The sequence below is a fragment of the Apus apus genome, chromosome 4, assembly GCF_020740795.1.
Source record: "Apus apus isolate bApuApu2 chromosome 4, bApuApu2.pri.cur, whole genome shotgun sequence".
Classification (NCBI taxonomy): Eukaryota; Metazoa; Chordata; class Aves; order Apodiformes; family Apodidae; genus Apus; species Apus apus.
In genome coordinates, this window is record NC_067285.1 from 61,094,601 (window position 1) to 61,120,882 (window position 26,282).

The 26,282-nt window shown below is 42.7% G+C and overlaps 1 protein-coding gene across 1 annotated transcript in view; it reads left to right on the forward strand.

Moving 5' to 3' along the window:
• The window catches only part of ELOVL6 (ELOVL fatty acid elongase 6), a 79,163-nt gene that overhangs the window by 34,287 nt on the left and 18,594 nt on the right, over positions 1-26,282 (forward strand). The window contains exon 2 of the mRNA XM_051619023.1: positions 18,721-18,852. Within this exon, the coding sequence (XP_051474983.1) occupies positions 18,721-18,852 (132 nt within the window). The remainder of the gene's footprint in view (positions 1-18,720; positions 18,853-26,282) is intronic.

Sequence of the window (26,282 nt, forward strand, 5' to 3'; positions counted from 1 at the left end):
AGGGACTTGGGGGAGTAAGAAATTAAATAAGATTGTTAAAGTTGTCATGTTTAGCTAAGTTAGGGGTGGCAAATGACAAAACCAATATCCACCAACCAATGTGCAACTTCTCCAAAATGCTCTGAAATTGCAGGGAATTTTCCATTAATGCCCCTGAGCTCTGGACAAGACTTAAGCATTTCTCTGGCAGTAAGAGAGAGGTGCAGTCTCTCCTGGCTTCTGTGCAGTTCCACTACGTTTCTTGGCAGTGTTTGGCTGCCTCACTGTTATTTCCCACTAGGCCTGTGCAGATAAAGAGAACAGGATACAAATATGTTTGTTATTTGACAGGCAGTAGAGTAGCTTTGCCCTGCAGCACTTATGTTTGGCTTGGAGTTGCTGAGCTGTATTTCCCAGCTGTAGAAGTAAATTATTTCTGCCCAGGTTACGTTCTAGGCAAGGGTTGTTCCCTTCTGTCCCTCCCCAGTAAGTTGCAGTAACCTGTGCTACTGCTGTTTTTTCTAGATAGGTGTATGGTCACAGATAGACAATTATGAGGAAAAGCAGAACGTGCTTCTTCTACGTGCAAATTGGCAACTGGGAGCAAACATCAGCTTGGCAGCCCTGTGGACTTAACCTTGCACAGGCGGGTTGATCAATGCAGGTCTCTCTGCACCACCTCAGCCATGACCTGGACTGACCTGACCTGGACTCAGAAAGTGACTCTGTTAATTCCCTCGCAGCTCTTTTGGTGACCACTGCAGTGATGGCTGAGGTTTCCAAGTGCCATCAGTGCAGTGCTGTTCTTTAGGAGGTCCCTTGAGAAAGGGGTTGAGACTACCAAAGACTTGTCAGTTGGTAAAAACTTCTAGTTAGCAAGACTTCCAGCTCAGATAAATCCTGCTATCTCTAAGAGCCAGGCTCCCTGTTTTAATCCGTTCTGCACATGCAATGTAGAGCCAAACCCTGAAATCTTTACTTTCTTCTGTGGCCATGCATAATGAATGCCACTGATCCAAACCAATCCGAACAAAAATGTGCTCTCACTACAAGTGACATATTTACTAGAAATGGACTGGCAAATAGTTTACTGTTTAGCTCCCAAAAATACAGCCAAACCAATGCACTGATGCAGCAAAGCATTTCAATGAAATAAAAGAAAGAAAAGGAATGTGCATGTCGACACAGCTTGGTGAGGTTTTCCAAGTGTGGTATTTCAGCGTTCTGCTCTGAGTTGCCTTCTGTAGTGGAGCCCTTTAAAACTATTTGTGTTGCTACAGGGATGCAGAGCGCTGAGCAAAGAAAGCTGGGCTTGGCTTGGGATGGTGCGGGAGGGGGACAAACACATGGGGAATGGGAAACACAGCCCAGTAAAAAGACTACACTTCTGCTATGAGTCAGCTGCAAAGGAATGCTCATTTAAATTTATTTAGCTTGGGTTGAGCTACCAGCATTTATCCATGCAGCCACATCCCCTGGGTCTACAGGGTGCTGTGCTGGAGGCAGGCTCAGTACCTTGCCAAGCACTGCTTTGGGATCCCCACTGCCGCTGCTGCCAGGGCAGCTGCAGCTGCTGCAGCCCATCTCAGCATCCAGAGTAATAGTATGTGTTGCAGGCTTCATCCCAGCTCCTGGACACTATGTCAGAGTGGTTTAGACAGCCCTGGTCTTCAGGGGCCCTGGGGACAGAGACCAGCCTTTGCTGCTGGAGCTACAAGGTTGCAAAAGCATGTGGATGTAGTGACTGGGCTGGGTTGACAGTCACTATGGGGTTGTGCAAGGGCAGACTTGATCTCTCTGTCGCCTAATGCTTGCGAACTTTTCTTTATTTCCTTCTCTGAATTTCTCTTCCTTGCTCATAGCTCTGCAGCTCATCTTAGGATGGGGTTTGTAGGAAGATGCCTGCCCAGAGGACTACTGTTTATTGTTGTTTCTATGCTGTTGCGCAGCACAGGAATTTCAGCTGGAGTTTCACTGTGTGTATCTTACTCAGCAAATCCCAACACTGCTTTGGGGGGGTTGTGTTGGCACTGCTGGCACCAGAAAGCAAGAGTGAAGCTTTTGCAAATTAAAGGTGCCAGGTTTGCAGGCTTGCTCTTCTCTGTAGTAAGGTAGAGGCAAGTCTTGTCTGCCACTCTGGGCATCACACTCAGCCGTTGAGCCGTTCCTCTTCTGACTCTGTGTTCCCAGTGACTATTTTCAGTACAGTCATCCTGAAGGTGATGGGGTGCAGGCAGGAGTACCCAAGCCCACTTTTATATTGTAAGGGACCTGCAAAGTCATGCAGCCCTGCACCTGGTCTTACAATTTCTTCTCCCCCAACTTGCCAAGCCCCATCTTTGAAGCCAGCAAACCTTTTTGCACTTGGAAAGCAGGGTCTTCCAGAGTTTGGATGTCCTAATGGTTTGGAGCCATCTTCCTGCCTACGCATAGTTATGGCTGGCGCCTCTGTGTTTGTTCTGGTGCCAAGAAAAGTGGAGAGATTATGTACCTTCCTCACCTTCCTGCTTGTGTGAGAGCAAACTCAACCTGCCAGATTTTTTTAAATAAACATGTAGCAGGGAAGAGTTGTGTGAGCCTACAAAAGGCATGAAGAGATCTGTTCTTTAAAAACTTAAAGCATATGTGGTTTGCACACAGTGAGGATCAAGATAGTCTTTCAGACGTTGTGAGGTCAGCCACCTGCTGTGTTTGTTGTGATAGATTTGCCCCAGCCTGCATACTAGAGACTGTTTATCACTGTTACTTTGTTAGTGCTTATAATTTAATATGAAAGCAGAAATCCTCAATAATTTAAGGCACTTGCTCATTCCCCCTCTCCCTGCCAAATTAAACAAGGCTGAAAAGTAAGACTGTATTTAAGCAGAGACAGCAAAGCCTTTTCCCTCTCTTAAAAATGGAAATGGCTTGCATAATGCAGCTGCAGTATTTTTTTTTTCACTGCAGAGCAGCATGTTTCCTTTTCATTTGTTAATTATAAAAGAAAATTAATCAAGGAGAGTCTTGTTAAACAAGTCTGGCATTGAAGGAGAGAAAGAAAGAGAAGAAGAGGATTTGCCTTCACTGTGTAGCTAGTTGACCTGACTCACAGCCATGACCTGAATTTAGTTTCCTTCAGATTTTTGTTTTCACATTTTTCCTCCATTATTTTAGTCCAGTCCTGACAACTGTAGAAAGGACAGCAGAGCCCTGTATTTTACTCCTGGGCAAACCACAAAAACAACAATTTAGAAACTTAAGCATCAGGTATGGACTTATTTCATGTGACACATTTTCCTGCAGCCCATAGAGCCCTAGGAGTAGCCATGGGTGCCCCTTGCTGACAGATGGCTGCAGGGACTTTGATTTCTCAACCTTCTTGTTGCTTGTTTGCTGTCCTCTTCCTCAGACCCTTGAGAACCATGTATTTCCCTAGCCCAGTTTACCTCTTTGTAAAATGTTTAATTTGGGGGAAGCAGAGATTTTTTTCCAGACACACTGAGGCGATCGGGGTTGGGGCATTCAAGCGGTGCTGGATGAGCTGACCTTGCAGGAGGCTCACCTCCTGAAGTCACTGAAATGTGTCATACAGAGCTTTGACTTGCATGAGGAAAGAACTACAGCCCTTGGACTAAAATTGTGCTCCCAGGGAGGCCATTTGGAGAGCTCAGGAGTTTGGCTGGGGAACCAACTAAACAGTGATGGAGCCCTCCTTGTGTGAAGGAGCCCTGGTCTTGTTGGGTTCAGGGAACCCCGGATGTGACAGATTTTCCAGAACTGTTCACCAGAATGGAATGGCATACAAGAATAAGTCATGCCAGCATCTTGCTGGACATCAAGCCTGTGTTCTGTCATTTTCAGTTATGTTAGCTGCAGGATGATGTAAGTTTCATACCAGGACTTTCACATTTTCATTTTGGCTGCAGGTCGTACACCAGAAGACTGCTTAATATACCACCCCTATGATTTAAACCACTCCATGGTTTTAAATGTATTCCACAATGAGGAAGAGAAGCTGCTGCCTGAGAACATTTCTCTGTTCTCTGCCTGAGAACATTGCTCTACTGGAGAACTGCAGCCACGAAATTCAGATAGGCCCATTATTAGAAGCTTTTTCTTGGTCCCAGGGAGCTCCCAAACTCTTGCTTATTAACTAACACCTGTCATCTGTAGGTTTAAAGTGGTGTGATAGAATTGGTTCATTTTTTGGAGCGTTCTCAGAAAGCTGTCAGGCTTGCACAGGTTGGGAGCACCAAGTTTAGCCAAATGATTTTAATATAGTTTTAACTTGAAGTTTACAGTCTTTCTGTAAATATAAATGTCGTGATGCTGTTGGTTATGTTTCAGTTACATGGGGCCACATTATGTCTGCTTATCTGTTTTGTGAATGAACCAATTTTCTTTAATTATCATTTAACAGGATCATTTAGCATGTTACCGATAGTAGTATTAGCAGTATTCTTTGGTTTTTATTGGTAATATTGGTATAACTTAACAGGACTGAGTGGGAAGTAGTGGATTTATTCTTCCCACCATTCAAGCAAATAAGAGCACTTCTGAGACATGAATAAAATCTGTTACAGTGCTATAGGGAGTTTGGTGTATATCAGTACAATTTTTAAGTACACAAACAGTAGTAATAAGCACAAGCTGATATAAGTAATAAGAACTAGTACTGTTTTAACTGAAGTCTAACTAGGTCCATCATCTGTTTTGCAGCCACGTAACACCCTTGGTTTTTTTAGGGCAAAAGCTACCAGGGGTGGGGCAGAATGGGTGGAGTGGCAGCTGTAGCATGGATCCAGCCTTTTTCTGAAGTGTGGATGAGAAGCTCAAAGCTATGTTTATAAGAAGTCAATCCCCAAAAGAACAACCTTCTGCAACTGCAGGTTTGATGCATCTTTGAACAAGTTACCAGTATTGTGTGAGATTGCTAAACATCTAAGGCAGGGAGGTGCTGATTATTTTTGCTGATGCATTAAGTAGCTGGAAGTCTTAAAAATAAACGGCAGGCGGAAAACAAATACATTGCAATGAGTCACAACTCTGAATGTGTATTTCCTTGGCCCACTGTCGTGCTTGCTAGCCTTCTGCTTGGGTGAGGGATTCAGGAGCTCTGTTGTGACTGCTGGTGAGTACACTGGAGCAACACACTGGGCAATCACCTCAGTGGCTAAGGCTAGCAAGTAGAAACAAAATAAAGGGCCATGTTGGAAATTTCCATGTGAAGTGGTACATGTACTGACCACATGGAGATAATGACTTGGAATCTCAAAGCAGCAGAGCAGAGATTGTGCCCAAGACCATTACTCCTGGCTTTCAGAACAGGTACAGGTTGGCTCCAACACAGCTAGGATGCAGATAGGCACAGAGGCATGTCTGTGTGTTTGGCAGTCATTGTTGCAGGTCAAGTTCTCTAAAATATTTTTGTTTTCAATGGGCCAGAGTCCTAGTGAGAGAGCAAAATTAAAATAAAGTAGGGAAAACCTTAAAATGGGGCAGGAAGGGAGTCATTGGTATAGGTCCATAAAACACGAGTAAACTCATTCCTGCTTGTGTTTTGAATTCCAAGAGTGGCTGCCTTTTGGAAAACACTGGAGTGAAATCTTGGTCAATGCACACAGTAATTGCAAAACTCTCTGTTACACATTGTAGTGTGCTTATACTCAATCTCAAAGCAAGACTACAGCTAAAGGAAAAAAACCCAGCCCTGAAATCGAAAGCAGTAAACATCAGCAAACTGCCATTTGCTCTAGGGTATCTCTAAAGTGGAAAAACTTGTTGAATACACAGTGTTACAGCTTTGTTTCAGCACTTAGGGTAGCTGGGTGGCAAACATGCAGTTGCGTTAATCATTACCAACCTCAACAAGATAGCATTTTCCTTTCCCAAGGAGCGAGGCTTGTAAAAGCAAGTTGTTGTTAATGTTCACTTACTGCACAGAAACTGGAGTGCCCAGCCCGTGGAGACTGTGGTAGGCACTTGGATCATGCTGGTTTTAGCAAGAAGGTGTCGAGATGCCCAGCCTCAGCGTGTCTTGAGTTACGTGATGGTGCTGCCAGGTGCAGGGGCAGTGAAAGTGACTGGTGCCTGGGCAGGTTTTTGGTTCTGCCTCTGGCACAGGCTGTTGCAGGAGTGCTGCAAAATGCTGGAGCACTGCAGGGCATCCTCTGGGAAAATAGTGTATTTGGGAAAATCACTATTCCTGCCCCTGTCTGTTGCCCACCAGATCCTGCACTCAGGTGCCAAGGGACTCCTACATTCCCTGTGCAAATGAAAGAAGAAAAGGAGCAAGAAAGCATCCTTCAAGAGTTACTGATATAAATAGGTTCGTGCGTAGTTACGACACCGTGTCGCAACATGACAGAGACAGTGGGCAGATGCAACAGGCAGATTTATTGGTGCTCTTCCAGTAACCACTTGAAAGAAAGTAGTAGAATGGGTGATGAGAATATAGGGTGTTCTATTCTACTAGCTGTTTGATACTGAAATTAATTTAGGTATAGCCAGACTTTTTACTAGAATAGATTTATTTTTTTTTTACCTCTTTATAGATCAGCTGTAAGTTCACAAACCTGCCATGGAGAGAAGTTTGAGCAAAATCCACAAGTTACAGAAGTAATTGAAGTGGACAATCCAATTAAGGAGAAGAATACCAAAAGGAATATGTTTGGAAATGTAAAACTAATTTTGGTTATGTGACCTTTGGGAGAAAACAAAGGTCAGATCATTTATTTAATTTCTGTACTTTCATGGGAGGCTACTTTCTCTTTTAAAAAAATCTGAAACTGTATCAGTGATATACTAACAGGCTTTCCTGTTCATTTGCTGTAAGCTGGTTCTACCTTTTCCCCTTAACAATCATTGCCATTAAATCCTGACTTTTTTTGCAGTTACATTGTTTAAAAATGTATCTGTATTTATTCCCTTGCTTTTCTCCATTTGTCTACCTGTCCAGAAGAGCTGAATGTCAATTACTGTTCACTCCTGGTAATAAGAATCATAGGAACGCTCTTTTTCCTTCTGGCAGTGTCACGTATGGAGCCACTTCCACTCTTGTCCATATTTATCGCCCTGTTTGTCTATGGTTTGTTTCCTTTTTGCATCTCCTATCTTTTAACAGGTCCCCTGGGACCAAGATTTAGCAGAGACTGGGACAGGCAACTCTCTGTGTATATATAACGCTTTATTGTTATACTTGGTAATGCCTTAGTAACCTGGGCTCCTTATACAGCGATGGACAGTGAAATACTGCTAAGCACTTTAGTATTACATCTAATTAGGAGATGGGGTGGCTAAGGACAGGATGCAGTCCACCAGGCCCTCATAACTGTAAGCATAAAGAAACACCCAGACTCCTGAGTTTGGGGGAGCTGGCAGGTCCTGCCAACTCAAGGGAGAAACGAGGGTGCCTGTGCCAAGTGTGAAGCTGTAGGCAGAGGTGAAAAGCTGGAACAGGCTGTCACAAACATATTGCAGCTAGGATAGAGATAAGATATATTAATGCCATGTACTTTGTACTGCCTTGTGCCACTCCTGCTGGTTTATTCCTGTTGTTTCCGGCTGGTTCAGGACTGCAAATGGGGTGTCTACAAGAAGCACTCAAAAACCAGTTAAGCTGTGATATGTAGTTGAGGGGCAGGTGCTGCTAACTGTACAGTGTTTGCTACATTCCTCTGTCCCATCTTCACTTCAACTACAGGTTTAGGAATGCCATCCTGCGTCTTAAATTTTGTCTGCATCAGACCCTGAAAACTCTTGACAGTAATTAGAAAATTATTTCTACTGGTTTATTGCTCACAGTATTTGTCACAGTGCTTTATGTTCTCAAATAATTTTAGTTGGATTCAGGCCAGTTTGCCTCTTCCTTTATCATTGAAGGGGACTGCTTTAAAGGTACTGCCTTGACTGATTTCAAGTAGAGTGATTTTGGATTTAAGAAAGAAGCCGCAGGTCATGATCAATGACATGGGAATTGGAGTGGGTTGAAAGTATTGGGAAATTTATTAGAAGGTTAGTCTGGAGACTGAGGTCTCCACCTGGGAATTATAAGCACAGAATTCTTGCATAAGTAGTGGCAAGGTTGAGTTTATGAAAATGCCATTTGATAATGACAAGGTAGCCAGCTAATGCACAGGGCCGCCTTCTCTGCTGGTGGATGTGTTGGGCAAGCTGCAAAGCTTGTTTTAAGGAATGTGTTGTAAGGAAGTAGCAACATGCAAATTTGCCTCCTGTCTACTCCAAACTGCTCCCTGTTGCAAGTTTTGAGCAATGCTGAAACAGCTTTGTATTATGGAACCTTTGTATTTGTCCTGATCTGCTTCCCAGTGGAGTAAGAAGGAAAATGAGTGTTTGGCAAGGTTCTTTGTTTTAGAGAGGTGGTTGAAAAGATTATGACAAGATTACCCTATTTTTTTTCCGGATTTTGCTAGTTTCATATCAGTCAAGAGTTAGTTCCAGGTTCCCTCCAGCATTTTCATTAGTACCCTTTGTCGCTTGATCTCTCAGCACTAGACAAAGGTCAGGTGTCCCTGAAGATTTTATAGATACATCAAGGAGTCCTTAGCATCATGTATCAAAAAGTACTGCAGGACCAGTAAGAGCAGGCAGTTGTTCTCCAGATGACCTGATTTTTCTTCACTAGGGGATGCCGGAAAATATTCTTTCATTTGCTTCTCTACCAAAATGTCCTTCTTTATGAGCTCCATTAACTTCTGAGCATTTACAGCGTTTGGAAGCAAGACATTTTATTCTGCAGTTCCATTACTGTAATATCACTGGTACCAGTATCCCCTTTCAATCAGACCTAAGCCACAGAATGGCACTGCTAGCTTGCTCTGATCTGTCTATACTGTTTTAGGTGTTTAGATGGGGAGAAGGGTGGTAAGTGTATATTCTAATTTATTATGCTTTTTAAGCATCCCCTCAGTTTAGTTTCCTCCAGGATAATTGAATATATTCTGGCACAGAAAGAGTTAGGAAGTGATCCTCTCCATAATACAGTCACCAAGCTCTAGCTGTAAACACTTATCTGTACATGACTTTTGGCTGCTCAGTTCCTAAGGTTGTGTTCTGCTCCATGAGAGAATCTTTCATTGTTTGTTTGTTTGCATTTTTTTTGGCTGAGAAGCTCTCAGGAAAATCAGAAGATTTTTTGTTTGTGTTTTGCAATGCACCGGCAGTTGTAGCAACATCACTTTCTGAGGTCAGATTGCAGAAGGTTGGAAATGAGCAGTGTCTGCTGTCATGTCTTTTAGGGCAAATAGATAGCAAGCAAACACATTTTTCTCTTGCAATCCCTGCATTTTTCAGGTTCCATTTTGAATGCCTGCTTATTACATGCTTAAATATTTTCTGAGATCAAACACACAGTATTTCTGAGATGGTTTAGAGAGACCTGACCGTGCCACTGTGGTTCATAGGCTTTCCTGCAGACACAGGGGCAAAGGTACTTTTACTAAAGTATTTTATTGCTGTTACTTGTCATGTTGAGTTGTGAGAGCTGGAACTCTTAACCTGTAGAAGAGAAGGCTGAGGGGAGACCTTATAGTGCCTGTAAGTATCTAAAGGATGGGTGCAAGGAGGATGCATCCAGACTCTTCTTAGCAGTTCCTGATGACAGGACAAGGGGCAATGGGCACAAGCTGGAACACAAGAAGTTCCATTTAAATATGAGGAAAAACTTATTTACAGTGAGAGTGACAGAGCCCTGGAATAGACTTCCCGGGGAGGTTATGGAGTCTCCTTCTCTGGAGATACTGAAGACATGCTTGGATGCAGTTCTGAGTAATGTGATCTAGGGGATCCTGCATTAGCGGGGGAGTTGGACTAGATGGTCTCTAGAGATCCCTTCCAGCTCTGACAATTCTGTGATGCCATGTCCCATTCAATAAATAAATATATATCCCCAAAACAGTGAAAAAAGCAGAGCTTTTCTATTTAAATAAGAATTTTGAGTAGCTTCGGGGATCTTCCTGGATCTGAAGGCTATACATTGATGTACTTCTTTAAATGTAATCTCATTAAATGCCATAACCATTGATTGATTTGATCAGATAAAGCAGAGCAAATGAGTAAGGCACTACAGAGATCTAGCTATTTTCATGCTATGTCTAATGACATACCTTCACTAGCATCTTCATTAACAGCTTTCAGGTGAGGCGTGGGTGCCAACAGAATGACTCCAACTGGGAGAAATGTAGGTTAGTAGTCCCAAAGTTCAGTTGCAGCTATGTTTACTAGCTCCAGGTTTTTACTGTGGAGGCCAGAGATTTAAATTTACATTGATGAAATTTAAAGTGAAAGTACTGTAGCTTTTCATCAGAACTGCAGTGCCCCTGACCTACATTAGCTTCCCTGCTCTCTGCTGTTTCTCCTCCAACTGCCTGAAAACTGCAGCAAAGCCTGGAGAAAACGATGGTGGATCCAAGGAAGATGCCAGGATATCCTACTTTGTCACCTACTATAACCCCAAGTCTTTGTATTAAGAACTAGGTATGTTGTCACAGTGATACAGATGGATTTAATAGAATCTCCTAGGTAGAGAAGGAGTTTCTCTGACTATGCTGATGTACTATGAAGACTATTAACAGGGACAGGGACAGTCATCCTTTTGCTTATAGGCTCCTGTGACTATTCTGAGGCTAGATTCAATTCTTTGCTCTGGTGGCATAAGTCTTGGGGGCTTTCTGGAAAAATGGTTGTTACTTATGATCAATGTCAGTAACAGTGAAGTCAGATGCTGGCCTATCCCTAGGGAGGAGTGGAGGCATGGGAGATGCAAGCTTTGGTGCAGGCTGAACGGTGTCACCCAGGACACCAGCTGGGGACGGGGGAGGTACGATGGGGCCCACTGGGCTGCAGCTCCCACTGCTGTCAGTGCCAGATGAAAACTCAGGAATGACTGTTGTCACTGTGAGTGTTCTATCACCTGACATCTCCACTGGGTGGATCCCCATTCAAAGCATAATTCTAAAGTGGATGAACCGTGGGGCAGAGTGCTTTCAGTGGTAACAGAATTTTGGAAGCTAGTTTCAAACCCCCAAATTTTGAAGGTTGTTTTGTTTTTTTCTGAAGCACTTTTGATTTGAGGGGTAATTTGCTCTTGTGATGTTGCTTATACTTGGGCTTGTAGCTTATGGGTTTCCAGGGGTTTATGGTTTGTCCTGTTAAGGCTGTATGAGGCTTATAAAGAACAAGGGACTTCATATACTTCAGAGCTGAGTTTGCATCTTCTATCTAAAAGAAAAAGTCCTGGATTTTAGCTTCTTTTTCTCACCCTTATGCTGCTCTTACGCTTTCCCACTACAGACGGAAAGCAAGAAGAATTTGCTGCTGCTGTTTTTGTCCCCAGCTGTGTATGTTTTAGTTTATGGCTAATCGTCTGTAACACTGTATATTCTACGAGCATGAATGTGACAAACTGCTGGCAAACACATTTCAACAAAACAAATGCAACCCTCAGGGAGGTTCAGGACATGAGCCAGCTTCCCCCATGCCTCCACATAGCTGTGCCCTCATTTCTTCTGTCTGTAATTTTTAGGCCTGTTGCCTGCCCGGCCAACGGCATGACCTAGGAGTGCTTTCCTGCTCCTGGGTCTGAGTGAATGCAGTGTGGGTGGAGGCTAGGGTGGGCATAGCTCCTTGCTCCCCAGGGAGGATGCCCACACTATCTCCAGCCAGGCCTCCAGAGGTAGCTGGCCCCACAGCTCTCACACTTCCCACTCTGAACTGGGCAAGGGGGAACCTGAGCTACAGCCTGTGCCTTGACTCAGCTCTTTGCTCTCATGGAGCAAGGAGCGCGCACTTAGATCCATCTCCTCCTCCATCCTTTTTGGCTGAGTTGAGTTTGAGACTGCAGCAGTCCCTCTGGCAGCCTCTCAGCACTGTGTTTCCTTCCTTCCTGTGATTTAAGGAGTTGGGCTGATGATACAGGTACCATCTGTCAGCAATGACATGAAGTGGGTGATGAGAACAGGATCCCAGAGGAAAGGCAGATGTGGGGGAACAGCAGACTCTGGCTGGGATTTGTTCCCAGGATTCTCACTCATTTTCCCTTGCTCCCAAAAGGGAGAGAGGTACCTGGGGAGCTGCCCTGACCCTGAGGGAAACACAGACCTGCATATTTCACATTGCCTGTCATGAGGAGGCTGAAATTGTCTTTGAAGAGGCAGGCTTTAGACATCAAGGGATCAGATGATCGGTATGAGATACATCCCTCTTTACTCTCTGATAGCCTGTTACATCAAAAACCATCATCAGTGAGTCAGCTACTCGTGTGTGTGACTGTCGTCATTGCTGCTCTAAATATAATTGTCAAAGGATATTGAGCTGTAGGAATAAATCAGACTGTGTTGGCATGTGTGTATCAGACAGGTCTTATTCTTTGCATATCCTTTTCTCTCTATTATTAAGGCTGGTACGGTTGTGGGAAACAGCAGCAGAAACTCAAATCAAAGCCAGGAGTACAGGTTATATTTGCATATCCACACAGTGGATTGTTTCTTGCTGGTTCCATCGAAAATATATCTGGGAGGAGAGAGAGGGAGAGAAAGGTTAGCTTTGACAGTATTTCTGTCGTAGAAACACTGAGAGACTGAGAAGTGTTTTCACACTGTTTTTTATACCTACAGAATGTGTGATTTTTAAATAAGCACCAGAGATAGTATAACTTTGCCAAGGCTATCAGCCAGTGCTTGTAATCCATGGACATGGATGTGCTGTGGGATTTACACTGGGTAAGGTTAAAACACTTTAAATAGTCTCTAAAGTTAGAAGTTTCAGTAATAAACATTAAGTGGTTTTCATTTTCTGTTGAAAGCTGGGAGAAAGCAGTAAGAAAAATGCCTTATCTTTCATCTTGCTGAGCATCCTGGTTCTACTTTCTTTTTTTCCCAGTAAAATCTATTTTTTAAAGTCAATAAAATGGTGGTGAAGAAGGCCAAAAGAAACACTGGGAGCCTGAAACTGCTTGTTTACTTGCCAGAAGCACTCTCCTCTAGCAACTGCAATGTGATTTTTTTTTTAATTTTTTTTTTTTTTTTGCTTGTTGTGCTCCCTTTACAGTATATGAAGAAGTGGTAAGGAATATAAGAATGAGCTCTGCCTGTGCAAAATAAACTACATCTTCATTTAAAAAAAGTTTTGAAAACCTTGTAGAATGTAAACAGAGGGGGATAATACTGCTTCGCTTTACTACTCCCCTACTGACTACCGTTGTGAGGGTAATCCTGTATAGGATAGTTAAAAGATATAATAAGGTTGTGCTTTGTGCATTTCTGTAAGTATTTTCCTTAATGATTAAATAAAAGTACAAGGAAATAATAAGTTTTATAGCATGTCTATAGTTCTTTCAGTACTTGTTAACATCAGGGAACTCTGTAGCAATGGCTCAGGCTGCTATTTTCAGGGGAAAAAAATTACAACAGTGGATCTGAGCTGAAACAACTTCCTTCAGTGGCACTGCAAAATTCAGGGCTATTTCATTTGGCAGAAGAGACGCCAGGATGTCTCATACTGCTGCGTGTGCAGCTCATCTTCAGTTTTTGGCCTCTTATTTTAGAGTACAGTATTTTATAAATAATGTACTTCTGGGCAAGTCAGGATTTCTTTCTCCTCAACTGCCTTTGGATTATTTGCCGCCCCTTTCTGTGTTCTGTTTTCCTGCATGAGACTGGATTACTGGTCTTTCCCTGTTGCTCCCTGATGCCTGAGTGGGCTTTTGTGGCTGGGACTCCCTGGCTGTGAACGAGGAGAAGCTTTGTTCCTGGTGGGGTGGATTTCCTCTGTCTCTCTTTTTCACTGCAGTTCCTGCCTCCCACTTCTGAATTATACTTATTTTCTTCTTTTCTGTCTCCATTCCTCCACTGTAGGACAGACCTAATGAAGGATTTCAGCTTCTAAAAAGCCCAACAGTGTCCAGACCTTCATCTATCCTCAATAAAACACATCTCCTCTCTTCACTTTACACAGTGCAGAGGGAGAAACAGAACCCATGGGCTGTGTCGTCCAGGGGATAATAATGCCACCTGTCCCTGCTGTACGATTTTTGCAAGATGTTAGCCAAGCTCTGTGCTCAGCATTGGTAGCCTGAGCCCATTGGTGTGCCCACGGGTGTGAGAAACATCCCTCCAGGAGCTTAAGCAGAGAAAGGAAACAGACACAAGGAAATAAGCTGCTGGGCTTGGATAATTCTGCCATGAAACAGTAGCTGAGCCTTTGCTTTTCCTTTTAATGTTGAAGTTATGCAGAATTAGGGTGCTTTAGCAATTGTTTTGGATCTATTCCTCTTTTAGTATCCCTCCTTCCCATGCTTCTTCCTTCCCCGGTGTTACCCTTCAAGCCTCCTTCCCTTCCATGCTGTCCCATCTCCACATCCATCTCTTGGCTACCATTTCCCCTCATTTGCTCCCATTCCTACCATTCATCCTTCCTCTTCTCTTTCTCCATGTCAGCTGCTTATGCCTGTCTGCTTGCCTTGTGATATGGCCACCTTTGTGCTAATGTCACAGAAAATCTATCTTAGTTCTTAATCCTGTAGCCCCAAACTCTTGTCTCCAGTTCTTGTATTAAGCCCCAAGCCAAGCATTGTGCAGGTTCTCCAGAAAATTACCCTGCTTCCCTTTGGGGGAAAGAGCCAGCAACTTTCAATGGGGAAAGATGGAGATGTATTCAGTAGTTATAGTACTTAGTTCTTGAAGTCTGAAAATGTAGGAAGGTGGGAGACAACTGTGAGAAACAGAAATGCCAGAAAAATGTGGAGGATTTGGCAGCCCTGTCTTTATGTCTACTGTGTTACCCTGCAGAACAGAATTGAAGACAAACATATGAATGTGCTGACATTGAAGTTACTGGATGCAAGTCTGCTACTGCATTACTTTGGGGGACTTTTTTATTATTATTATTTTCAAGGTTATTTTTTTGTCATTGCTTTGCTCTGTTTAGTCTCTCTTCAGATAATAGTAATGAAAAGTTACAGTGCTGCAGAACAGCTCCAAAACTCTGTCTTTAGAAATTCTTGTTTGATATTAGCTTCCTTTGGCTAAAAGCAGATCTAATTGATTGCTGTCAGATTGCCATTGCTTTGTGTCACCAGCCCAGGGAACAGGCTATGGTCATTAATCTTTCAGGAAAAGTCATAAAAACACTGGTGGGAAGCTGGTTAATACCAGTCTAAGGCAGTTAAACAGATTATCTCAAGAGTACATACCTCTGCAACTCCTATATGATTATATCACCTGAACTACCCAGTCCTTTCAACCATTATTATGCTGCAAAGTGGGGAAAATTCAAAGTCCTTTGGATGCAAAAAGTTATCAAAAGTTGTCAGCAGGTGTCATAAAAGAGAGAAGATTTCAAAATCTGCCTAATTATTATTTAGTATTGTGTTTACCTCAGATAGGAGATAATACTATTTGTGTCCCTCATTGCCTGAAACTGCTTCCAGCTGCAGTTCACATCATGTGTGCAGTCAAATCTTCTTGTGCCTGCCACTGCCAATACAATGCTGTCTGCTGCAGGAATACCATTGCCCAGTGTTGCAAATAATGCTGAACTCATTACAAAGCTGTAAAAGGGGACCTAAAATTCATCTGTTCTAGTTAGTATAATGTAACTATTTGACCTCATTAGACTGACTGAACTCACAAAAAATAGTTTCAATTGTAGGAAGCAAAATGAAGTATTATTTGGTGTGAATATATGGAGTATCTTGCCAAGGAAGAAGGGAGGCAAATAGCACAAACCTGCGCTGCTAATTCATTCAGACTGGTCTTTTTCGTGACTTGGAACTGAAGTGGAAGCATTACTTTGAAGTCTTGGCTGTATTTGATCCAGAACTGAACTCCTTCCCGCCTGCCTGCCTTTCCATAACGTATCTGTAGGTAATGCTCTTAAATCCTGACCTCCAGCCATGCCAGCCAGCAGTGCCCATGTCCTGTGGGCAGCTGCATGGTGGCACCGTGTTGCAGTCTTTTCCTTTGCACAGACCTGCTGTTATGCGCTGCAGGAGATACCATCCTGCACTGCTCTTGGTTGCTTTGCAGCTCCATGCATGGACCAGTGTAAGACAGACCTTTCCTGCATGCAGCTCCCTGAGCTGGGTGAGTAGCACCTGCCACATGCCATGGGGCTGCAGGGTCCTTCCTGCCGGGCTCCTGCCCATGACCTGGCCTGAGTGGCTGTATGTGTGCAGATCTCTATGCCTCGCTGTGTGCATTGTTCTCTGTCTGCACGCTGTAAGCTCAGCCTTTGGTAAGATTGAAGTGACAGAAGCATGCAGAGAGGACATCTCTCCCCATGTCCTGGGGCAGCCAGGAGAGCACAGGAAGCTGTGGTGCAGCCCATCACACTCCCTCTGCCTTCCTTTGCCTGTGCTCAGGTTGCTGATGGGCTGCACAGGCACGCTGGTGCTGAAGAGGCTGTAGAAGGAAGGAGTTGGGAACACAGACCCACCTCACACTGAGAGTCTGCTCCTGTCCCATAACCTATAAATCTTGTCTTAACAGTTAGCCAGTTCAGTATGAGCAAGTTTGAGGTAGTTCATCACTACCCAAACTGGTTAAGAAATATTTACTGACCTCTGGCCAAGCTCAACTGCAATCATGCTGTTGAATGTGGTAATTCAGCCCCTTGCCTGACTGTGAAATAGAAGAACACAGAAATGAAAATCAGTGTGGTTTTTCTCTATTATGAGATAAGCAAGGGCAGAGGGTTTTTGGTTTTCAAAAGCCGGTTATGATAAACATTTCCATAGCAATTAGACCACGTCAGGGAGCAAGGTGAGAGAGCGCTGCCTCTGTGGTCATAGTGGTCTTTCTGGGGCTTGTTTCCAGTGCAGATGCTAAAGCTCACCCAGGGGACCACAGGCACCAGATCCTCACTTCTAAGTGCAAAAGCTCCAGTAAGATATAGCTCCACCAAACATGTCAATGGAAACAGAGGAGTTTCTGAGCTGACAAAATGGCATCCTGCTGCACACATACTGATATGTCACTTTGGACTTTGCTTTTACTTAGCTTTCATATAAAACTTAGTTATCATCAGGGAAGGTGGCACGTGCTTTCTTCCTTGTCCAATCAGATGTGCTGCTACAGCTTTTCTTAGTTTTTGTGGACTTCACAAGAAGAGCCTCATCCACTGAGAAGCTCATTATTCAGGTACCAGTTGCCCAGAGCAGGCACAGACATGCACTCTGCTGTGCTGTGACATGCTGCACATACTCATTGGCCTTCAGAACCATGCTGTGCTGCCTGTATCCCTCACCATGGGGTACCCTCAGCAGGCTAGTTGTAACGGAAGAGCCTGGAGATGATACCTACTTGGCACCAGTAGTGACACCATGAGCACATCCTTGTCTTTATCTTGAGGTAAAGCAACATACTTTCATGTAAACATCCAATTGAAAATCCTGTAAAAACTCAAAAAGACCACAGTGTGGGAGAACCTCACCCCTGATGGGAAGTCTGCTCAGTGTGCCATGTGCAGGTCTGTCTGATGCCGCACCATCTTGGGGCTTCCAACGTTAGAAGGGATGTAAGATCTTGTAGCTTGCTGCCACTTTTTCTGGGATATTAATGCATACCCCCTTTGTTGGGTATTTTTGTGTCTTGCCATCCAAAAATAACCAGCGCCTCCCAGTGCAGAGCCATCGTTCACCAATATTTGTGTATATAATTATAGATTTTGTAGAGAAAAATCTGTTCCTAAATATACACCCATCCAGTAAGGTCACCATTAATACTGTACATCATTAAGTCTTAGTCAGTGTAATACTGTGGGAAGGAATCCCAGGCTGAATCTATTTTTGACCTCTCATGGTTGGTTTACAATGAGTTATAGTAGCAGAGTTCAAAATGTTTTCTGATTATTGCTGAGCTGGACTACTATCAAGCAGTTTTAAAAATAAACCTTGCAGTTCTAAGAGTATAACTGAAGTTCCCTAACAAAGCCCTGCTTGACCTTTCAGCAAATTCACTGGCTTTCTTGAACCAGTGCTTGCAGGCAGGGCTTGTGCAGCAGGGTGATGCCACCCAGCGTGGTCACTGCTTAATGGGGCTGTTGACCTCTCCTTGCTGAGTTTCTACTTTTCATGAGGCTCTTCATGTTGTGTAGCAGTACTCTAAATCTGTAAGTGTCCTCTTGGAGGAAAACAATGGGAAACTAATTGCCAGGTAGCAAGGAGCCTTCAGGAAACAAAATATTATATGAAAATGAGAAATAAGCCACAAAACTTTCTAGAGTGGTCGTCAAAGCCCCAAGCCTGTCAATGTTTAAGAGGCATTTGGACAATGCCCTTAATAACATGCTTTATCTTGGTTGGCCCTTAATTGGTCAGGAAGTTGGACTAGATGATCGTTGTAGGTCCCTTCCAACTGAAATAATCTAGTCTAAAACTTTATTAGCTGGTTCAAGTACCACCTGTGATGTGCTTGCAGCAGTGAGTCTGGGCTCTGCAGTATCAATTCTGTTCCTCACAGAATTTCAGTCTTCAGAAATGGAGGAAGAAGGGGAGCCAAATTTGGCTGTCCTTTTTCAGGAGCACTTCCCCAGGGTCAGTTTTGCCTGTGCCTGGACCTGGCCTTTTGTGCAGGCATTAGGTTCATACACTAACCATAATCTCAGTTGGGCTGCAGAAGTGTCTTCAGAAGAGTTTCCTCTCAAGGAAATGCACAAGCCCTTAGCAGTTATGTCCAGATGAGACTCTGCCGTGTATCTCATGTTAATTAAATACTTGACAGTTGTTTTTTTTATTTTGTTTTGCAGGAAGAAATCATTCCTATTTTCAGCTCTGTATGCTGCCTTTATATTTGGTGGTCGGCACCTAATGAACAAACGAGCAAAATTTGAACTGAGGAAACCACTAGTGCTCTGGTCCCTGAGCCTTGCCGTCTTCAGGTAGGCATTTCTTACACCAATTGCATTTGACAGTAGCCTATGAAGAGGGTTTGAGGTTCTTCACCTGCAACAACACTGCTAACGTGACAACAAGCTCACTCAGGGGTGGCATTTCTTTAGTTTTGCTATTCAGGGTTAGGTCCTGATCCTCTCCTCACCACTGAAGTCATCCCCTTTGACTTGCAAGATCATGCGACATTTGAAGAGGAGAGAAATCAATAACCCTCTTGAAGAGCAGAGTTGGAAATAAGGCGAGGACATAAGAAAAAGCACTTAACCCCTGCAATAAGTTTACCATGCAAGCTACAAATAGAAATAAACACATTAAGATGTTAGTCTTGTTCTCACTTACTAGTTACTATTATGTTTATATAGGTGCATATATGGAATATGTCTAGACTCTGATCTCCATTACAATGAGGTAAACCTAAAGTCACCTCTTTGATGACAGGTAAATTAGGCCACTGTAATTGAAATCAGTATCTGGCTTCTAGTTATTCCATGGCAAAGAGCATGTGAATGTAGCAAAAGGGTTGGCTCCACAGGGAAAGGGTAGTTTTTAGTGATGCACATTTCTCTAGCTGTGTGTTGGCTTGTATTATCGAGCAAAGTCAGGTTCAGATTCTTGATAGCTGCTGAAGTCGGGTAAAACTGACTAGCCTAAGCACTTTATCTGCTTAATATGCTATTCTTTAATGAGGCTGAAGATAAACAAATGAATGAACAAATGCTTCTAGGAACAGCCCTTACAAACACACAAACTTTTTGGTACAATTTACTAAGAAAAGTACACAGAGGACTTGAGCATTATCCTTAATTTCAGTGCCTGTTGGGAGCTTAAGTTACAGTTCACTCAACAGCATAGAAGCCACTTGCAAAACATAATCAAACATTAATACCTGTATCTTTTTCTAATAACAATATAATAATTACTAGTTGTAGTAGTTCACAAGTAAAACAGGTTTGCTTACTGAACAGCTGTGAATGGTGCACATTTTTTCACAGGATGGGAGTAGTTTGAGCTGAGAGTTTCTACAGGGTAAAATAAAGAAGGAGTGGAAAACTTTGCTTTCTTTTGTGGCTTTTGCTTTTCCTCCAAAATTGTTCTGTCACACTGACACTTTCTAAAACTCTGTCAGGGGAACATAAATAGTATTTATAAGTTGCTTCATCCATCTAGAACATGCTAACAGAAGCAACTTCATGTTGTCTTTAATAGTTCATCAGTACCTTTAAAAAAATAAAACCTGGTGCAGACAAAACTTTGAGCAGCATGGATAACTTTGAGAGCAAGTTCTAACACTGTGAAAATTCATAGTTTTCATCTGGTTGCATTTGGCACTGTACTTCTGGCTATCTGTCTAACATAGTTTTGCTTTTAGGGTCCGTAAGCAATTATCATAATTTGTTGCAGAAACCACTGAATTTCAGCAGTTGTTGAATTGGTTCCTAGATGGCATGTCATTTTTGGATCAGTTTGTAAAGTGATTTGTAGCCAGCTGGATCTCAAAATGCATATTCCAATTACACTTTCTTACTGAATGTAGCTCTAGAAACAAGCTGATTTACGCAATGCATTGGGGAAGCGTGATTTCAGAATCATCCTTTGCAGAGGTATCTAGGATGAATTTTTAAATCACGTTATTTTGAGATGGGTCTGTGGCTGACAGTGTGGAGCATTTAAGCGATTTCACTAATTAATTTTCTCCCAAAATTATAAGCAGTTCATGGATCAATGAATGGCAAGAATGTACACTAAATGTTGAAGGTGTTTTCTAGGTGGACTTTGAAATCAACAAATTTGTTACTTACTAAGTGGAGTTTCCCATCATAATCATAAGAAAAAGCTAATGCATGGCCAGCATGAGCTGCTGAGTGATGCTGGATGAAATCTGAAATGTGGGCTTTGTGGTTTTGAAGCTACAAGTTGCCAAGGTGAACCTGCAGCAGAGATCACCTCTCCACAGTGCAGACACTTGAGGTGAGCGCTGGTTGTGCAAGATGAGGAACAGTGGCCAAAAGGGCACAGCAGGGCTTGCTTCCTCCATCCCCTCATACAGCACTGTTCAGGAATGAGTGTTTACCAAGCACTGCAAAACTCACCCTTTCCTCTGCATGGAAGGAAATAGGACAGGGTGGAGAGATGAGGGATGAACAGCAGTGAGAGTGCAGGAGCGCTGAACATTTAAGCTGCTGGATTTGCTGGTGAGGACTAGTTGATTATGAAAAGTGAATGGTTGTGCTTATAAAGCTTTTCTCTTCTGAGGTGCTGAGTAGTATGCAGAAGAGTAAAGCAGGGAAGGGGAAAAACAATCCAGATCATTTGCAGTAAGACAGAGCATGAAACTTCTGTAGCTTCCATAGTAACATGCAATCCTGTATAAAAGCAACCCAAACACAGGTATCTCTGACTTCTTGCCTGGAAAAGAGAGGAAGTGCAGAATCTTCATTAGCACCTGAGACGAAGACTTCTTATTAAAAGCATTAATTGAAACATCCATTTCCCAGTGTTTCACCACCCCTGTCCTTTCTATGGCCATCGCTCAGTCCCAGCCTTAGTGACTCTTAGCAAGCGCAGAGCTACAAAGATGATTAAGGGAGTGGATCATCTCCCTTATGAGGAAAGGCTGAGGGAGCTGGGCCTCTTTAGCTTGGAGAAAAGGAGACTGAGGGGTGACCTCATCAATGTTTACAAATATGTAAGGGGTGAGTGTCAGGGAGATGGAGTTAGGCTTTTTTCAGTGTTGACCAGTGATAGGACAAGGGGTAATGGGATCAAATTGGAGCATAGGAGGTTCAAGGTGAATATTCGGAAAAATTTTTTTACTGTGAGAGTGACAGAGCACTGGAACAGGCTGCCCAGAGAGGTTGTGGAGTCTCCTTCTCTGGAGACATTCAAAACCCACCTGAATGCGTTCCTGTGTGATGTGCTCTAGGTGACCCTGCTCTGGCAGGGGGGTTGGACTAGATGATCTTTTGAGGTCCCTTCCAACCCCTAGGATTCTATGATTCTATGAAGCTGTCCTGGACTTAAAAAGCTGTAAACTTTCCAAGTGACTTGTGTCTTTGTTACCTGGCTCCTCATACAATTACGTATGCTTGGCCTGAAAGACACTTCTGCTTCCTCTGAGCATCAATTCAGATAGATTTAGATGCCAGTGGTCTGCCTGTAGAATTACTGTGGATCCAGGAAGATGCTCCTTGACTTTAAAAAGGCTTCTACTTTGGCTTCTCAGTAATGTATGTCTGTCATGAGTGGTTGTACTGAGGAAGAAGAATCTGCCTGGAGAGTCTTCAGTATTCTGCCTCAAGGTCAATGGGAGGGTTTTTTCTGGAGTCCTTCTTTTTCTCCCTTGTAGCACTCCTACCATTTTACCTGCTCCAAGTATCCTCAGAATTAGTAACACTGGGCAGAGGCTGGAAATACGTGTTTTGGGCTTGAAGAAAAAGGATATTGCCTGCCAGACAATGACATAGTCCTTCTTTAGAATGTATCCTTTATTTCTTGCACTTGCCAAGATCATTTAAATGTGGTAGCAGCTACAGCAGGAAACTTGCCATACTTATAAATAAACAAAAAAACTACACCACCCTACTGAGCTTGTTGAGGATTCAGGAGTTCGATCAAGGGTGAGTTTTGTGTCAACACTGGCAGCCAGTAGGATTTCTGAGGCATCAAAGCAGCTTTATTTCTCTTTGGAACTATCAACTAGTTTTACAGATTTTGTCTCTGGAATAAAGTTACCTCTTCTCAATGAAAACTTCTGTAGGAGCAATGACAGTAATCTTGGTTTTCTCTTGAAAAGACAATCTTCTGAAGTCTTTTCCTGAGAAATTAGTTTGGGATATTTTTCTTGGGTTGTTGGGTTGGGTTTGCTGGTTTGCTGACTCGTTTCAAGTATTGAAGATTTATTGTTGTCTGAAATGTTTTTAGCATTTTGTTTTACTTTCTACATTTTAAGTGTTTCTGCCAAGCCTAGTTATGTACCAAGGTCCTGCAGGAGCAGCTCTGTGCTGCTCTGTGGCAGTGGGAACCTGCTGTTAGGAAGCTGATAAAAAAGTTCATTTTCCAGTCTTCTAACACCCCAAGAATACTGTTGCTGATTCACCTACTGTGGGAAACACGACACCTACACATCAAAGTGACAGTCTGCCTTGTATTTCTGAGTATTTCCTGGGGTTAAAAATCTGCAAAAACACATTGAATCTGAGTTGCCAGATTTATGTTCATACCACCTTGAACATAAATTTAGGGTTATTAACTGAATTTTTTACTTGGAGTTTATCAAAAGTGTCATGCTGGCATCTCTAGCAATAAGCAAAGCTGAGACCATGACTCTCACAGAAGAATATGGAGTTATTAATTAATGTTTTCATTACATCTCAGCTGGATTTTTGTAATTCCTTTTATAGGTCTCAGAGTCTGTATATGGGTAGCATCATTATCAAGGAGCTTAAATATGTATTTGATCGCCTTGTCTTCACACAAGACATCAGCATGGCACCATTTCCATTCACTATCCATCTGTAAGGGGCTGCCAACAGAAGTCTTAGGGTCAAGGCACCAACTAGTAGTAGTAAAAAGTTGTCTTCCCAAAGTGATACTGGCATGTTGATATGGGGGAGGAAGAAACTAAAGACATTGAATGTGATGCAGTTGTTTGTAGGCAGAGGAAAAGTTGGGCCATGACTGGTGCAGGGAGAGGTGGGATTTCTTTTTGTCTCGCCAAACCACACAGCTGTAATGTATATATCATCACCTGGGATCACTTAGATTCTGATCCAAATTCAGCTATGCTTTGTAGCAGTGGCAGAAATCAGTTGATGTCAATACAGGGTTTCCAAATGTATTTCTTCCTGGGAAATACATTCTCTAAAAGTAGTAGAAATGGTGTTGAAATGTAGCTGAAGGGTCACTAGCTGCTTGCCATGTAGCTAACTGGAGCCTCAAAAGTGAAATATCGCAACAGCAACAGGTCTTATATTTAAAAGACTCACTGGAGGAAGGCCTTTTATGAGATGGGTGTAATTGGTTTGTTAGTGCAAGCACAGCAGCATTTTATAGAAGGATTTGCACTAGTTCTGCAGAGAGCTTCTGACAAGGCAGCGAAAAACACATCTTCACATGAGGAACTCAGTCCTGAGCTGAACTGAACAGAAAAGACTAAACATAAATTTAAAGAAAGGCTTTCAATTGCTGTTTGTGACTCTGAAATACGCTCTATTTGTCATGCTTGTAAGTAGGAAAACTGATGATAAATTATTCAAATTTACATCCTATCTCAAGAGTTGCCACTCAGAGATGCTTGCCATGGAGATTAAAACACAACTTAATTTCGTATGTTGCTGAGCAACCCATCAAAATCTTAAAATACTCTGAACATTTATAAAGGTCCTGTCAGTACATTCAAAGAGAAAACGAATTACTGAAAAGAAAATAACATTAAAATGAATAAGTGACATTGAAGGTGAATTCATAATCGTATATCTTATGAACACAAAAGCAAGTGAATTCTATGTAAAACATTTCCTATATTTGTAAAGCATTAATGCATATTCTTGATAGGATAGGTCTCTCAGAACCCCATTTAGTAAAAGGCTTAATATATACCTACGTAACAATTTATTTCTGTAGGGCCATATTCGTCTTTATGTACTTACTTGATTATGTACTTTCCTGAGCTGACAGTGTGCGCTTGCAGCCCAGAAAGCCACCTGGTCAAAGGGGGGGATTCTTCCCCTCTGCTCGGCTCTGGTGAGACCCCACCTTGACTACTTTGTCCAGTTCTGGAGCCCCCGACAGAATGACATGGAGATCTTGGAGAGAGTCCAGAGGAGGGCCAGGAAGATGATCAGAAGGCTGAAGCACCTCTCATATGACAACAGGCTGAGGGAGTTGGGGTTGTTCAGCCTGGAGAAGAGAAGGCTCAAGGGAGGCTTTATACTGGCCTGAAAGGGCTACAGAAAAGCTGGGGAGGGACTTTTTACAAGGGCGTGGAGTAAAAGAACAAGGGGTAATGGCTTTAAACTGGAAGATGTTAGATTTAGGTTAGACATTAGGAAGAAACTACTCAGTGTGAGGGTAGTGAGATGCTGGACGGAGGTTATGAATGTCCCAGGATGGATGGGGCTTGGAGCAACCTCGTTTAGTGGGAGGTGTCCCTGCCCATGAAGGGGGATTGGAACTAGATGATCTTTAAGGTCCCTTCCAACCCAAGCCATTCTGTGATTTTGTTACATAACGGATATTGAGAACATCTTTTTAATTACCATTTTGGAGCAAAAGTTAAATGTTGGTGAACAGTAGAAATTCAGAATTACTGGAGAGAATACAAAAAATGCCTTGGATGAGACTTAACAGTTTAAGAAGAAAAATTTCTTTTCGGTAAGCTGAACTGTAGTCCCAAAAGGGAGATACAAACGGTGAATTTCTACAATGCAAAACAAATTAGAGCTGGCATTAAAAACACAGTGTAGAGGGGATAAAAATATATAGCCTAAGAGCAATACAGTACTGCAAAGAAGATGTATCTCCAATATGTACCTTAGTTATTTTAAGGAAGAGGATCATCCTGTGAGAAATATCTTTATTCCTAGAATTATAATTGATGCCATGTGACAAAAATGCTGTGCCCATCTTCTTCTGAAATCTCACTGCTTCATTCACTCTGCTGGTACTGGTGTGGACTCAGTTGTGTCCATCAAAGTAATTTTGAATATAAACTGGTTTTACTGTTTTTACTTAATCGGGCCTAATTAAAAGTAAAGCTAGGATTCACTGTAAGACCCAGCTAAGGCTTTACAGGAAATATGGATAGGACTGGCTAAAAATTCCTACAAAGGTCTCTTTTTCGGTGCTAAGCTGGGTCTCCTATTTTAAAAACTCCTTTTTTTTTGTTTTCTGTTTGCTTGTTTGTCTGTTTTTCTTGCTGGGAAAACAAATCTATTAGCAAAGTCAATTCAATGCATTATTTGGAGAGCAGCTGTTGCACTTGTTCTGTCCCTGTTCCCTCCCCACTCTCACAATCAATGAGAGTGTTGACATTCTGTTTGTGACCTTGAATTACACCTTCTGCATGAGATCACCCTGACCCAGTCCACAGGAGCTCTCACAAGCCGCCGCTGAGCGGGAATGTCAGACTCGGAGCAGAGCCTCCTGGGACTGAGACTTTTCCTGCCCATTTTAAATGGGGAGCAGACTGAAAGGTGTATTTGAGGAATAAAGAACATCTGTCTGGTGGCTTAAGAAGGGAACTGTACTAAAGAGAAAGTAGATAATTAACTCAGAAGAAATCAAACCTCATATCTGTTCCACTTCTGCATTTTACTCACCCTCGGTACTTGGTTTGTGTGCCTGGTGACAGGGTCCTCCCCCATGCAGAAATTCCTGGAGAACAGAAACCTCCCTCTGTTTTCTTTTAAGTAAGTCC